The sequence below is a fragment of the Xenopus laevis genome, chromosome 7S (assembly GCF_017654675.1).
Source record: "Xenopus laevis strain J_2021 chromosome 7S, Xenopus_laevis_v10.1, whole genome shotgun sequence".
Classification (NCBI taxonomy): Eukaryota; Metazoa; Chordata; class Amphibia; order Anura; family Pipidae; genus Xenopus; species Xenopus laevis.
This window is the reverse complement of record NC_054384.1, coordinates 10,133,286-10,149,737: the sequence shown is the minus strand read 5'-3', so window position 1 is coordinate 10,149,737 and position 16,452 is coordinate 10,133,286. Positions and strand designations below refer to the sequence as shown.

The 16,452-nt window shown below is 41.9% G+C and overlaps 1 protein-coding gene across 3 annotated transcripts; it reads left to right on the top strand.

Annotated features, from left to right (window-relative positions):
• The first annotated feature begins 1,101 nt into the window (after positions 1-1,101).
• gabarapl1.S (GABA(A) receptor-associated protein like 1 S homeolog) lies at positions 1,102-16,067 on the top strand. Of its 3 annotated transcripts, NM_001092084.1 has the most exon segments (5): positions 7,381-7,531; positions 12,493-12,571; positions 12,664-12,782; positions 13,538-14,719; positions 14,774-16,067. In NM_001092084.1, coding segments are annotated over 4 exon segments (354 nt in total). In that variant the 5' UTR covers positions 7,381-7,441; the 3' UTR covers positions 13,604-14,719; positions 14,774-16,067.
• The last annotated feature ends 385 nt before the right edge of the window (positions 16,068-16,452 follow it).

The window sequence follows — 16,452 nt, the reverse complement described above, 5'->3', positions numbered from 1 at the left end:
TGTCCGGATTTCCAAATTAGGTAATCCTGATTGACATGGAGATCAGCCAATCACTGATTGCCACGTCATCAGTCCTGCCCCCGACATCACAGCCCCAACATCATTGCCCTTGCACTGCCTCCAATGTCATCCGCCCCCCTGCCTGTTTTCCAGCCCCAGCCACCCTATTCTCTTGTTCGGCTGCTGGGGGGGAGAGGGAGGGGTGATATCACTCCAACTTGCAGTACAGCAGTAAAGAGTGACTGAAGCTTATCAGAGCACAAGTCACATGACTGGGGGCAGCTGGGAAACTGTCAATATGTCTAGCGCCGTGTCAGATTTCAAAATTAAATATAAAAATATCTGAAAATCTGCTCTTTTGAATAACAGATTTCAGTTCAGATTTCTACTGGAGCAGCACTATTAACTGATGTGTTTTTAAAAAAAACATGTTTTCCTATGACAGATTCCATTTAACCTTATCTGCATTTACCCTATGCTCCTCTTCTGAATGGCACTTCTACAAACCAAAAAATTTACTCTTAACCCATTAAGGCAATATATCCTTTACATTTCATTCTATAGTAAGACAAGAGTGTGATGATGATGATGATGATGATGATAATAAAGAGGAGGAAGATGCATGGTTTGGCCAATCAGGAACCAGAGCAGAGCTGGCTAATACCTACATAATAATAATAATGTAATAAATATATTCATGTAGACTCACCTTGGGAGACACTGGGCAAGTTTTGGGGGCCAAATAAATCCCTCGAAGGCCTGTATCCAGCTATGGTGTTTTTTGTATTTTAGGCAGTTATTAATATCACATATTGCTCTGAACTCGGCCAGATAGTTCTGTCTTGTTCTAATCTGGCATCAAAACCTTTTCTACATCGCTGATCTACCCGCATGCTCCAAATCAGTAATGGCTCATTATTATTATTATTCTTTATTTCTAAAGCATCAACATTTTCTAAACTCAAGGCCAAAATAATTGATGGTTTGCTTACAGTTGAATTTCAGCCCAGCAAACATAGAGTTAATGTCAGCATTCCCTTTGCTGGGATAAGATGGTACTTCCCGAGGGGGCGTGTCCTCAGATATCACAGTGCTTTTGCTGGGAACACTGTAACAAAGGCTGCTATTGGGGTTTAAAGTGCCGGCGCCTGCTGATCAGTAGACACTGAGAGACAACAGCTGACTGATAGATACTCTCTCTACTGGGGCAACAATGAAATTCCAGTATAAGGAGGATCATCCTTTCGAATACAGGAAGAAGGAGGGCGAGAAGATCAGAAAGAAATACCCGGATAGGGTCCCTGTAAGTAGCAACAGCCGGTGGCGTTTTCAATGGGCCCCATAGAAAATTAATGTCTAATTATTAATGTCTAGAGGTTGATCTGTTTTACCAATATTTATTGAAATTGTGTATGAATTAGGGCCTCGTGGGGCCCCTACACTTCCTGGGCCCCTGCAGCCAAAGGGTCTGCTTCCTGTGTAGTTACACCCCTGGGAACAACACTATTGATCCCACTCTCATTCCCTCCATCCCTTGTATCTGGGTTGTTATTAATTGTCTGTATTTCCCTATAACTACTAGGCCTCTTATTGTCACCAGCCTCTTCTTCTGCTACTTCTCCTCTATTCCTCTACCAGCAGAGATAGTTTTATGGTCGGGTAGAAAAGGATCACACACAGCAATGTCGGGGCCTTTGGAGGCAATAACGTTATTATGCCATAAGGCAAGGTGAGAACTTTGCCTCAGTCTGCAGGGAGCGGCCAGTTACAAGGGGTGGCAAAAAGGCGCTGAACTTTAAGAGCTGAATTTCCAGGTTTTAACCCGGAAATTGTCTCTGCTAGTGCAGAGAGGGCTGAACTTGAGGGGCCGGAACTTGGGGTAGGCAGAAGAGGCACCTATCTAGGGTGCAACAATGTGGGGGCGCTGGAAGGTGCCTGTTCAAGATTCTTCTGCCTACCCCTAGTTCAGATTAACTCCCGTCTGCAGCTCTCACCTACCCCTGTCACTCATCCTTCTGTCCCTCCCCTCTCCTCTCCCCCTCCATCTCTCCCTCCCCGGCCTCTGTACTGGCTGCCCCCATGGCTACACAGCAGGTTGTTTATATAAACTATAGTAGTACTTATCTGTTATTTACTGTATATCCTGTGCTTGAATGACTGCCCCCATGGCTACACAGCAGCTTGTTTATATAAACTATAGTAGTACTTATCTGTTATCTACTGTGTATCCTGTGTTTGAATGGCTGCCCCCATGGCTACACAGCAGGTTGTTTATATAAACTATAGTAGTACTTATCTGTTATCTACTGTGTATCCTGTGTTTGAATAGCTGCCCCCATGGCTACACAGCAGCTTGTTTATATAAACTATAGTAGTACTTATCTGTTATCTACTGTGTATCCTGTGCTTGAATGGCTGCCCCCATGGCTACACAGCAGCTTGTTTATATAAACTATAGTAGTACTTATCTGTTATCTACTGTGTATCCTGTGTTTGAATAGCTGCCCCCATGGCTACACAGCAGCTTGTTTATATAAACTATAGTAGTACTTATCTGTTATCTACTGTGTATCCTGTGCTTGAATGGCTGCCCCCATGGCTACACAGCAGCTGGGCCCAACATAGGATGTCACATGCTCCTATTAGAAATCCACTGGGGGCAAGTAACCTCTTTAGGCCCAGAGACCTTATTTTCTGTCAGCTTTAACACTTGTCTTCCCCAGCTCTGTCAGTTCTTTAATGCACAGGGCCCCTGATATATATAAAAATATAAAATAACAGTAACACTCAGACAGAACAAAAACCTTTACCTTAAATGGCCTTCACGTTGGACCAGGGCCAACCTTCAAAAGCTTTAGGCCTCAATGTTTGGGAACTGCTGCTTTACAGTATCGTTTATCTTGGCTACGGAGCCTTGTAGACTCTTACTATTTACAGTAGAACTGCTGAGCTATCACATGCGTGTTTGCACTCTGTCTTCTATTGGACTCATGCATCCCTCCCAACATTTGGAGAAACGGAAAGAGGGACAAAACATTTTGTCCAAGCCCCTCATAAATGCCACATCCATTTCACAAAATTTGGCTACCCATCCCACCTCTGACCTATCCATGTCCCACCTCTCTCCACCCAGACTCCACCCACTCCCACCAGACTCCGCCCAATCTCATCCGACTCACGTCCTCCGTCCTCACCGAAGATAAGAGAGCAGCTGGGGAGGAGGGTTTTTTTTATTAGCTATAGAGGAAACAGACCCCACAGTCCAGGCGCCCCTCTTCCCAGGGCCCCCCTGCGATAGGGCCATATTTTATGTGTTATTTCAATTTTGCTAATGAAGATGAAATTCGTATTTAAGCAGCGAGTCTCAGTTCCCCCAAAAGACCTGCTTGTCTTAGTTACAATTGTATCAAAATGCAGGTGCTGAGTGTTCTGGGCTCTCTTCAAAAATTGCAAAAAAAAAAAGCCTCCTTTTTATTTAAGCTTCAGAAACGTTGAATCTTTCTCTGGAGTCTGGGAAGGAGATCAAAGAAAAACTCAGGACATTTTTATAAAAATCTGGGACTGCGGGCTATGGAGTGTCCCGCACAAATCGGGTCAGTTGGGAGGTATGCCTCATGTTTCCTGCAACTCTTAGTAATCCTTACTTTTACAAGTATTAAGGGCAATGGCACACAGGGCGAATATGGGTGTCTTCAATATTTAGCGGCTCAAGATGCTACATGTAGTGATGAGTGAATGTATTCGCCAGGCATGGATTCGCTGTGAAATTCCGCATTTCGCCAGCTGCAAATTTTTTCGTGAAACTGTGAAAAAAATTTCACCGCAACAAAAAAGTTGCGGAATATCACTTGGAGCGCTTTGTTTTCCAAAGTCGCCCGAAGTTGCCTCAGAGGAAACTTTGGGCGACTTCGGAAAGCTGAAGTGAACCGAGTGCCAGCCCGCCGACAATTTACATTCTAGCCAATGAGAAGGCAGTTCGGGGAGATTAGTCACCCTAGCGAAATAGCAGCGTGTATCTCTGCCCTTACAGTTTCCCCAAAAGACCTGCTTATCTTAAATAGTTACAATTGCTTCTTTGATTTTAAATTGTTACAAAATTATGTAAGTGCAGCTGTCACATATTCTGGGCTTCCTGCCAAAAGCCAATAGAGTTTTAGAAACATTGTATCTTTTTCTGGCTGTTCAGTGCAGAGGATCAAAGAGACATTTCAATGATAATCCAGGACTGCGGGTTAAGCTGTCAAAATCAGGACTGTCCCATGAAAAACGGGACAGTTGGGAGGTATGCGAGTTGCAAAAAATTCCTTGACACTGCAAATTTTCTTTGAATAAAAATGCCTTTATTTGGAACATTGGCAGGACCTGGATAAGCGACATTTCAGGCTACACAGAGCCTTTTTTCTAGCTTTTTTCTGCTTCAGCTCGCGTTGAAATATAATTTCCAGAAATGACTGACAGCCAAAGGTTATATACCCCTGATCATTCACTGTCCAATACATAGTCCTATTGGGGGTAGAATGTTTGCAAGGAAACCCCCAGCGAATAAAGGCACAGAAGACCTGGCAGATGGGGATATTTGTCTGTTTCCTATTTTCTCCTCTGTATATTTGTATTCCCAACCTGCATCTCTGGGGCCCTTGTTAGTAAATAGACGAGGCCTTTGCTCCACCCCTGCCTGAACTGCAATGAGAGGGGAGTGGCTCCCTTTATTGTTGTGCTGATGTTAACTGTTTCAGTCCAAGGCATTTATTTTACCAACAATGAATAGCCCTGTGACACCAGACAAACCCGATTCACATACACCCACATCAGCCAGCCACAGGGCTAGGTCTGCTTGTTTAAGGGACTTCTTTTCTGCTTGTTGTCTATGATTGGTGGTCCAGGGGGTTGCCATGCCGCTTGCACTATAGTCACATTGCTGGCAGTCTAATGGTTATTTTCAAGCTGAAAGGATAAGACAGTTCCTTAGTATAAATGCATTGTTTTGTGACACTGTTGGAAATGTACCTCTATAACAAGAGTGTTTGTTGGGACATCCTGTAGATGTTTCTGGACTGCAACTCCCAGAATCCAATTCGAATTTAAAGGTGGTTCACCTTAGTGGCATAACTAGATGTTACTGGGCCCCACAGAAAATTAATTTTAGGACCCCAAACATATCCAGAGGTTGTCCTGTTTTACCAATAGATATTAAAATTGCTCATTATTTGGGCCTCACGGGGCCCCCTAAACCTCCGGGGCCAAACTGCAACCGCAGGGTCTGCTTCCTTTGTAGTTACACCCCTGGTTCACCTTTCGTATGTTATGGAAAAGTTAATTCTAAGCAACCTTTCAATTGACTGTTATTTATATATATTTTTTATATTTTTGTATTATTTGCCTTTTTCTTCTGACTCTTTCCAGTTTTGAAATGGGGGTCACTGACCCCATCTAAAAATTAAATGTCCTTTAAGGCTAAAAATGTATTGTTATTGCTACTTTTTATTAGTCGCCTTTCTATTCAGTCCATTTCCTATTCATATTCCAGTCTCCTATGCAAACTATTGCATTGTTGCTAAGTTAACTAGGCCCCTAGTGATCAGCAAACCGAAGAGCTGCTGAATAAAAAGTTAAAAACTCAAAAGCCACATATAATTAAAAATGAAAACCAATTGCAAATTATCTCAGAATATCACTCTCTACATCATACTAAAAGTTAATTTAAAGGAAAACAACCACTTTAAGGCTAGTTGGAAATACTGAAATTCGGCAACAGCTGGAGGGCTGCAGGTTTGATATCACTGTTCTGGATTAACCAATCTACAGGGATCATTTTTACAAAAGAAATGCAAATATTACAGTATAGCTGCACCCACTTCTATTAGGCACACCCTTCAACTGCATGTGATTCAACTGGCAACATGCAAAGGATGCCATTTACTTACCAGATAGAAAGGCAGTGCCCTATACCTGGTAAACTGGCACTTTATACATTGGCACAAGTAGGCAAGGGCATGTTGAAAAGGATGTGCATATTTGCTCCCAGTTCAATGCATAGCAATCCTTAAAGGATAACTAACCCCAAAAATGAATAGGGATAAAAATGCCATATTTTATATAATTAACTTATTGCACCAGCCTAAAGCTTCAGCTTTTCAATAGAAGCAATGATCCAGGACTTCAAACTTGTCACAGGGGGTCACCATCTTGGAAAGTGTCTGTGACACTCACATGCTCAGTGGGCTCTGATTGGCTGTTGAGAAGCTATTTAGCTCGTCACTAATTATCCAGCAGAAAATGAGGTTCCCCTGTAATATAAGATGATGCTACAGGTTTGCTGATTATTCAATTCTGATGCTAATTGCACTGGTTTCTGTGCTGCCATGTAGTGATTATGTGTATTAATTACTAATCAGCCTTATATTGTGACATTTCTATTCTATGTGTACTGTATATTGTGAGTGGGTCCCTAAGCTCAGTAAGTGACAGCAGCACAGAGCATGTGCAGTGAATCAGCAGAAAAGAAGATGGGGAGCTACTGGGGCATCTTTGGAGACACAGATCTTTACTGCTAAAGGGCTGTGGTTGCCCTGGGCTGGTACAGAAGCACAAAACATAATGTGCAACATTTCTAGCTACTTCTTTAGCTAATCTTTAGTTCTCCTTTAAGCGAAGTTAAAGCGAGAGGAAGTAAAAGGGGATTTCTACCCCTAAATGTTTGAAACTGCAACTTTCCAGTGTACTTTCAGTGGATTTCCAGCTATTCGTCAATGTAACTGCAGTTGAAAGTTATTTGTTTATCCCTTGTTGTTCCCAGGTTTTGACTCTTGAAACAACATAACAGGAGTCAGTTCTCCTCTGGGTCTGCTAATCAGCCGACTTCTGCTACATTGTTGACGGAGTCAGAACCAGTAGCTCAGAGAATGAGTGAAAGGGGATCGGCGGCAGGGAATAAGTTATTAATAGCAGAAAGTGATTATAAAGGGACTTTGTCCAGTCTCCGACGCAGGTTATGTGGCGCATCGCAGGTTAAACGCGGTGTGTTCCGCAGTGCTGTTGTGTCACCTTGTCTTGTGACTCTGGGTTTCACGTGACTCCGTAGAGAATAACAGGTGACTCAGACAAACAGGTTTGCGTGCCAGTCACTTGCTGCTGCCAATACACTACACCCCACCTTACCTACACCCCTGCCCTTACTCCCCAAAAGCCTGGCCTATGATTTGAGTGCCTGGGAGCTATAGGGCTCTTTTTCATCTGTCCAGTCGGGCAGGGATAGAGTTAATTTCAGCATCCCCTTTGTTTTGCTCTGTTGGTACTGCCCAGAGGCTGTCCTTAGTGATGTCACATTGCCCTTGCTCAGTACACTGTCACACAGCTTGTTATTGGGGTTTAAAGGAACGGCATCTGCTGATCAGTAAACACTGAGAGACAACTGCTGACTGATAAATACACTAACTCAGCCATGAAATTCCAGTATAAGGAGGATCATCCTTTCGAATACAGGAAGAAAGAGGGAGAGAAGATCAGAAAGAAATACCCGGATCGGGTGCCTGTAAGTAGGGACGGCGGAGTCGTTTCATTTCGATTTTGATCCCACTCTCCCATCCCTGTATCCCTTGCCCTAAGCACAGAACATCCGTACAGAACCCAGGCCCACGTCTGGGGATCTCCACCTAAAAACTGATCATTGCACCACGAAAGACAATGTAATTCCAAGCAACTTTCCAATATACATTCATTACAGGTTTTCAATGTTCTTAAATTTAATTGTAAACGCAGAAGCTCTGTCTGTTATTATTCTCTGCGTTCCTCCTGGAACAATGTAACAATGCAGCAGGGGGGGAAGAGACTTCTGCTACATTGTTTCCACTCTCAGAATAGAAAGGAAAGACAAATACTGCTTTCAACTGCAATTATGTGTCCAAAACCGTTGGAATTGTGCACTAAGTGTATATGTAACGGAAAGTTGATTAGAATGCCATTGAAACAATTTTCGGGGTGGAGCTTCCCTTTTGTGCCTAGGCCTTGTGTTGTGTCTGACAGCAGCAGAGTTTTGTAGTTCGGCTAGTTTCTTTGCTAGGGAGCTAGCCCATATTGTTTCTATTGTTAGGGTAAGGGCACACGGGCAGATTTAGGGAGATAAGTCGCCCCTACCTTCCCGCCGGCTATCACTAGGAAACTTCGGGCAAATTCGGAAAGTAAAGCTGGCGATTTTTTATTATAGCCGGGGGGAGGTAGGGGAAGGAAGTTCGGGGATATTGTCGCCCTAAATCTGCCCTTGTGCCCTTACCCTTAGTGATATTTTAAAGAAAGCCACTCATTGTCACCTGGCCCTCCTCCGATTCCTGGTCTGTCACCTTCTGCTGTGAGACATGCACTGTCTCTTGTCATGGACTTTCACTGCTCCCACTGCAGAGCCACTGACTGTCACCTGCTGCCTTTCCCTTGGTCCATACAGTGTCACCTCCCCCATTATAGATCCGTAGCCTTATACTCCCCCCCTCCTCTGGTGGCCACCTTTTCTGGAAAAAAATACAGGCCTTCCTATATATTTATCTTTTTTCCCTATTAATAACATTAGGATCAGCCATCATTTTTACTGGCCAGGCCGGTAAAATACCAGCCAGGCCGGTAAAAATACTGGCCAGGTGGCAACCCTACCCCCTCCCCACAGCTACAGAGTCTCATTATATCAGCTCCAGCAGTTGGAGTCCTGTAGGTCACGTTCCCTTGATGCAGAGCCTTGTCCTGACTTGTTACTTATTGATTATCACTTTTCTTAACTGCAGGGCCTCGTAATACCAAGTGTCAGTTGCAGAACCACGAACTGAAAATAAAAACGAGCCCCTGATCACACTGGGCCCCTAGGTTATAGCAATTGGGGAGTCTGTGCATTAATCTGCCCCTAGGTGCAAGTGCAAGACAGTCAAATAGAAGTAGGATTTATCTCAATGTGTATGTGTGTGTGGGGGGTAATCATCCTTTCTGCAATGCTCATGTTCCCTCTTCTCCTCCAGGACATTTATATTTCGCGTCGTACTGGGACACCAGGGAACCACCCAAAAACCTTTGACTAGGGTCCCACTAATTAATCTTAGACCAGGGGCCCACTCTTAGTACTATTATTCTTCCTCTCCTCACTCAACTACATTGTCCTAGTCTCTTTCTTTTACATACTATAATCTATTATTCCATCTATTTAGCCTCTTTGTTCTCATAGAATTTGGGAATAGCCATGAAATATGACAAATGTCTATCAGTGACGGCCCACTGACACCTTGGCCCACCGGGACTTTTCCTGGTATCCCGGTGGGCCAGTCCGACATTGTTTATATTAGCACTACTAGTCATCAGGGACAGAACGTCTCCTTTTCCCTCCCTTTAAATAAATATTTTATTGCCCTAATTCCTGGTCATATGCTGTTTTTTTTTTGTTTTTATACAAGAGCTGCAAATATCCTATATAATATATTTATTCAGTAATAATCTGTATGATGTAATTTGTGTCACTGGAACCTGCATATTATAAAAAAAATAAACCCCCTTGTAAATGTAATAACTTGGAGTTCCATAAAAGCACTCGGCCTGCACCCTTATGCCTTTATATGGTCAAGGATTTGTTGGTGACTTTTAATAAAAGGCAAGAGCCATGAATATCTTGTAAAGTATATCCTTACAAATTATTTTCAATGATTACTCAGCAAGTCTAGTTGTTTTAGATTTACCTATAGTAGATGTACCATGACATGGATGAATGAAAATCTTCATGGTCATACTTACAAATGATGCTTAGTGCTTTTAATAAAAGGCAAGAGCCATGAATATCTTGTAAATTACATCCTTACAACTTGTGCTTAGTGATGCCTTCGGCCTTATGTCTTTATATGGTCATGGAACGCCTTGGTGACTTATAATATCCTTACCTTTTGCAACAGGGGGTTCATTATTCAATATATATTTTAGAACAATATACATTACTCCAAGACCTTTCATAGAATGTGCATATATTTATATTTATTTATGCTGGTATACTTAGCAATCCACATACAGTTGTGTTTGGCTGTTAAGGGCCACTAATCTCTGTACAAGCAAAGAGCTGCTGTTTTGCACTCCTGTGTGTACACTGACATAGAGTATGCTGTATTCTTCTCTCCCACGTCTCATCCTTTTGTGTTCGGCTTTCAGCAGCGTATTGAAGGTGCCCAGTAGACATGTCGGAGTGTCAGTGTGACAGATGGAGATTGTAGTGGGCATAGTTGTATGGTGTATGTGTGTGTTATTGGTAACCGGTGCTACTGGAGAGTTGAGGCCTTTCCTTCCTCCCCTGCCTGCACTGCAATGAGAGGGGAGGAGTTTGTGTGTACTGAGGTTAACCCTTTCAGTACTAGCTTGCTGCAGTTCAGAGACTTGTTATGCTACTAATGGCAGACACTGTGAATACTGCCAAAACCCTCATCCCTCCTGCATGTATATGTAACCCTTTCGACACCCCTTTGTGGGTGTTACATGGTCCCATGGCCAAACCTGAGCCACTCCGCAGTGGTATTGAGAGAGACTGGGTACCTGGTATTTACTAGCGCAGTGCCTCCACCTAGTGGCATTCGGGAATGTACTATGGGTGGCCCCTTTAGGAATACAGTAATAAAACACACACAGTATTTGTTAAATGGAATAACTGTTTATCTAAAATAAAATGGCCAACAAGTACACATAGCCCTCCTAAACAGGGGGGGAGTAAGGGCCTCACCATCTAACTTGCTTGCACTAACTATCTACCATCTAAAGAAGGCAAAGTCCTTTAAAGGAACAGTTCAGTGTGAAAATAAAAGCTGTGTAAATAATTAGGCTGTGCAAAATAAAAGATGTTTCTAATATAGTTAGTTAGCCAAAAATGTAATGTATAAAGGCTGGAGTGACTGGATGTGTAACATAATAGCCAGAACACTACTTCCTGCCAGGGGCGATCCTGGCCCCTCCGCCGCCTGAGGCAGCAGCAGTTGCTGCTGCCCCCCCTCCCCCGGAAATTCGCTCTTAAAGTACCAGGAACAGCATTTTTGCTGCCCCTGGTAACTAGTGGGGTGCTGCCGCCTGAGACGACAGCCTCAACTCGCCTCATTGGTGAAGCACCCCTGCTTTTCAGCTCTCTAACTCTGAGTTAGTCAGTGACTATAAGGGAGGCCACATGGGACATAACTGTTAAGTGAGTTTGCAATTGATTCAAAAGCAATAGATATGACCCATGTGCCCCCTCCCCCTGCTGAAAAGCAGGAAGTAGTGTTCTGGCTATTATGTTACACATCCAGTCACTCCAGCATTTATACATTACATTTTTGGCTAACTATCAGTCTATCTATTTACTGAGTTTTTATTTTTACACTGAACAATTCCTTTAATGTCCTTCTACAAAACAGTCTCTGTATCGTCAAGCGCTTCTTTAGGGTACTGTCCCTTTAAACAGGACACTCACTCCAAATCCTCTTCGGATGCTTTACAGAGCTCTCTTCAGGCGAGTCCAGCACATTCAGACATACAGTAAGACTAGCAGCCCCTTTGGATGCTCAAATAGGAATCTCCGGCTGGATTTTCCTCCAGTCTGGATTCGTTTCACACTCTCTGTCTCTCCAGGCACAGTATGTGGCTTCCCAACCTGATCCAAATGTCTGCATTTGGTGAAGCCTCTCAGCTCTCTGGCCTCTTTCTCTGTTCACCATGCGGCTCTCTATGCCAGGCTCTCTACTTTTGCCAGTATCCATGACTTCCTCTTCCTGCCAGCCACTCACTAGCTGCTGTGTCACTTCCTGCTGCACTGAGATCATTGAACAGTTGGTTGCTAGGTAACGGCATACAGCACTCCACTTTTAAAGTTCGTGTATAGTCTCCAAAAAGAACCCGCAACATCGGCATTTTCGTAAAAATAGAAAAATGAGACCTTGTAAAAGGTCCCAATCGGGTCCCAAACGTTATGTTGGCTATACATGCTTTTTACTAAATAAATTTTTATTATGAATATCTCATTATTGCTGGTTCTTTTTGGAGATTATATTCTGTATAATATATAATAGGAGTCACCCAGGCTTTATTATAATAAATGATATATGCATATATATGCAGGTATGGGATCCATTATCCAGAAATCCATTATCCAGAAAGCTCCAAAATACAGAAATGCTGTCTCTTATAGACTCCTTTTTATTCAAATAATCCAAGCAATGATTTCTTTTTATCTGTAATAATAAAACAGTAGCTTGTACTTGACCCCAACTAAGAAATAATTAATCCTTATTGGAAGCAAAACCAGCCTATTGGGTTTATTTAATGTTTACATGATTTTCTAGTAGATGTAAAAATATAAAGATCCAAATTATGGAAAGATCCTTTATCTGGAAAACCTCAGGTCCCGAGCTTTCTGGACAACAGGTCCCATACCTGTATTACAGTATATTATAAGAGATGCACCATGTTTCTTCAACTGTTTCTGAAGTGAAGCTACATTGTTATTATCGGTCATTTCAGGTTATTGTAGAAAAAGCGCCTAAGGCCAGAGTTCCAGACCTGGACAAGAGGAAATACCTGGTACCCTCAGATCTAACAGGTACAGCCCCTGGAAATCTAATCAATCTAATATTTGTATTCGTTTCTAATCTGAATTTATGTTCAATTGTTTTTTCTATACATTTTGTGCAGTTGGGCAATTTTACTTCCTCATCAGGAAGAGGATTCACCTTCGCCCTGAGGATGCCCTCTTCTTCTTCGTCAACAATACCATTCCTCCCACCAGCGCAACTATGGGGCAGCTGTATGAGGTGAGGGTCATTACTTAGACAAAGAATAAAAGCTCCTCTCAAATTTTCTACCAGTTTCATGCCTTTTTATAGCCATGTTTAAGAAAACATACCAGCTCCCACTGTCTTAATATTGCCTATGTGATGTCATATCATTGCCCATGGGATGTCATATTATTGCTCTTGCAATGTCATATCATTACCCATGTAAAGTAATCTCCTTGCCCATGTGATATCATATTATTGCTCTTGCAATGTCATGTCATTACCAATGTGATGTCATATTATTGCCCATGTGATGTCATATCATTGCCCATGTGATGTCATAAATAAATACTCATGATATATTATTGCCCTTGAAATGTCATAGCATTGCCCATGGGATGTCCTATTACTGCTCGTTCAATGCCATATCATTACCCATGTAAAGTAATCTCATTGCCCATGTGGTCATATTATTGCTCTTGCAATGTCATATTATTACCGATGTGATGTTATATTATTGCCCATGTGATGCCATAATATTGCTCTTGCAATGTCATATCGTTACCCATGTTATGTCATATCATTGCCCATGTGATGTCATATTATTGCTCTTGCAATGTCACGTCAATAACCATGTGATGTCATATCATTGCCCATGTAAAGTCATATCATTGCCCGTCATGGGTAATTTATACGATTCCCATAGGCGCTCAAATTTTGATGCAATATTTTGAGTTTTGTCTAATTTTGCAAAGGGCAAATGTCTCACAATGATTTTTGCTGCCTTGCAGGATAACCACGAGGAGGACTACTTCCTGTATGTGGCCTACAGTGATGAGAGCGTGTATGGAAAGTGATGGCACGGACGACACAACCCACCAAAACCAACACCATCACCTCCCATGACCAACCATTTCAACGAATACCTGACCTCTAGGACTGCACAGCACATGGAACCTACCAGCTCTGGATCTTGATGTCTGTGGAAGGTGTAAGGGGAGTGGGAGGGAATAGACTTGCCAACCTCAGCAGATGGATAGCTCAACATAAGAAGACATGCCTGTCAGCAAATATGCCTGAATGCCTGGTGGCCTCGATTTGTGCATATTTAGATTTGAGCCTCCATCCAGCACTCTCTGGCTTGGCACAACATGAAAACTGGTAGGGCAATGGGGTTCCACGGTGCTGAGCTGGCCACCTTTAGGCTTGGGCTGAGCCATTCGTTTATTAGTTGATTAGTGCAACACAAGCATTCCCATTAGTGCGCACCCTACCACGTTTCCTATTGGTCCAGACTAAGTCTTGTCTTCTCTCACCAGGTTCCCTCTGCTATGTGGCGAAAGCAAACAGTCCATATTATTTTATATAATCCAGAGAGTTGAAGGCCTATGGCTGACAATGAATGTTTCACCTGTGCCAGGGCTGTGATTGGCGGATAACAATTATTCAGTCTTTTTTTAATTTATCCTCTTTTATTTTGGTTTAGAAAATCCGATCTGTGCTGCCCGGTGGTGGGGCTGTTGATTAAGCATCCCTACAACCATTTTTCTTCATCATACCAGTTTAATGGATCATCAGAATGATAATTTCATCTTCCATTTCATATAAATCAAGTATTTTAATAACCGGTGCCAAGTTTGCTTCAGCTCCACTAACCCAATGCATCCAATCAGCAGGCTGTTACAACTCAACCACTGATTGGTTGCTATGGTTTTAATAGACAAGGAGCAAACATTACACAGGTTATTATATGCCCCGCTCATTTTCTGGGAATCAAATGCACATAAAGTAAATTATAAGCCAAATTACTATTTTTTGGAACGAAAACAACGATGACATTTCTGCATGAAAGTGCGTGTGCATGGCCTCAAAGAGATGTATGGTTGTTAGGTAGGGGGTTATTATACCCTAGATGGCTGAGCCTACTGTTTAGGTCAGTGCACTTGGCATTAATCTAAATCACAGGTGTCCAAATATACACACACACACACACACACACACACACATACATATATATACATATATACATATACATATATATATATATATATACACATATATATATATATATATATATATATATATATATATATATATATATACACATATACATATACATATATATATATATATCGAATAAGAAAAGGCACACGTATCTATAGACACACAGTACACACAACCCAGCACTTCTTTCTGAAACACCGACAACAATATAACTATACACATAAACAAACACAGTTTTATATAATATAAAAGCCTGATACTGTTGAAACTGGGAAAGTGTTCTCTCTTTAGGAGGAAGATATAGTACAGTACTGTAACATGTCCTTGCTTTGTGTCCTGGATAAACCTGGATAAAACATAATGTGTGTTAATTCTATAAATATTACACTAGGCCTGTCTTGCTAGGGAAATTAAACAGGATTTAACATGGTGAAGGGGAAGTTCAGTAATGAAAACAGCAAGTAAAATCCTAAGAAGATGTGCAGTTTGGCCTTTAAGCTGCCCTGCTGTTACTATGGTCACTGATCCCAGAAACCAGGCAGTGGGTTGGACAAAAGATTGTAAAATAAAAAGGAGAAGGACTAACCTTAACACCAGTAAGCAGTAGCCGGGAGAAAGGGAATAAATTCTAAAACACAAACGGTGACAATGGAGTATTTACTTCTGTTACTTCCAAAATGATTTTAAGGTGAACGTTCCCCTTTAGTTTTGTTAAATGTTTTGAAAGTGCACATTACTGGAATGTATTTATGGTGTTGATATTTTAAACTGGAAAAGGGGACAAATGGCATTTCTGTGTATCAGTTCAAATGAACAGTAGCAAGAATTTTGGGTGTAATACTGCATGTGTCCTATGGGTGTCAGTGCAGTATGAAAGGCGATTTCTGTTGTGTTAATGATTAAATACTGCAAAGCCCAGTATTTTAGAATTGTTGGGCTGTAGATTAATTTTGTTGCATTGTCATACAAGGTTGTCAGACTCACACCATTAGAGACCTTGTGATGCACAACTCCCAGACTCCCATCGCTTCATAGGATACAGGGAGTAAGAGCTCACAGCATCTCAAGGGCTGCAAAGATAACTGGTAACCCTTAAATGTAAAATATGAAGGGTGAAACTTTTTAATGTTATAATAAATGTTAGTTTTGCTTAATAGAACAAGTGGCTAAAGTCTTTATCAATAGTAACAGCATATCAGAATCGAAAGCGTTGCGAATCCTCCCTGTTCTCCGAATACGCTCATCTGCAACCATTCCTTTTAGATAACACTACAGCACTGCTATTGTCTTTGTTAAATAAATCTGTTTTTCATGCAACCGTATTGCCTTTCCTTCATTACTTGCCTTCAGAATAGAATGCTTATCCAGATAGTTCTTAAAGATGTTCCACCTTTAAATTAACTTTAATATGATGCACAGAGTGATATTCTGAGACAATTTGCAAATGGTTTTCATTTTTTATTATTTGTGTTTTTTTGTGTTGTTTAGCTTTTTATTCAGCGGCTCTCCAGTTTGGCATTTTAGCAGTCTGGTTGCTAAGATTGAAATTACTCTAGCAACCATGCACTGATTTGAATAAGAGAGTGGAATCAGGGCCGGATTTACATAGTGGGCGCCCCTAGGCCCACTGTCGTTTGTCGCCCCTGTCCCCTCCAGGGGGACAGGAGCAATGGGGATTGGCGCATGGGAAATTTTAAAAATT

Bases quoted from the DNA above. Each gene is read 5' to 3' on its own strand.
- gabarapl1.S (XM_041570478.1), top strand. From the start codon at position 1,214: ATGAAATTCCAGTATAAGGAGGATCATCCTTTCGAATACAGGAAGAAG. The intron at 12,572-12,663 runs GTACAGCCCCTG...CATTTTGTGCAG, and splicing joins GGTACCCTCAGATCTAACAG to TTGGGCAATTTTACTTCCTC. The intron at 12,783-13,537 runs GTGAGGGTCATT...GCTGCCTTGCAG, and splicing joins CTATGGGGCAGCTGTATGAG to GATAACCACGAGGAGGACTA.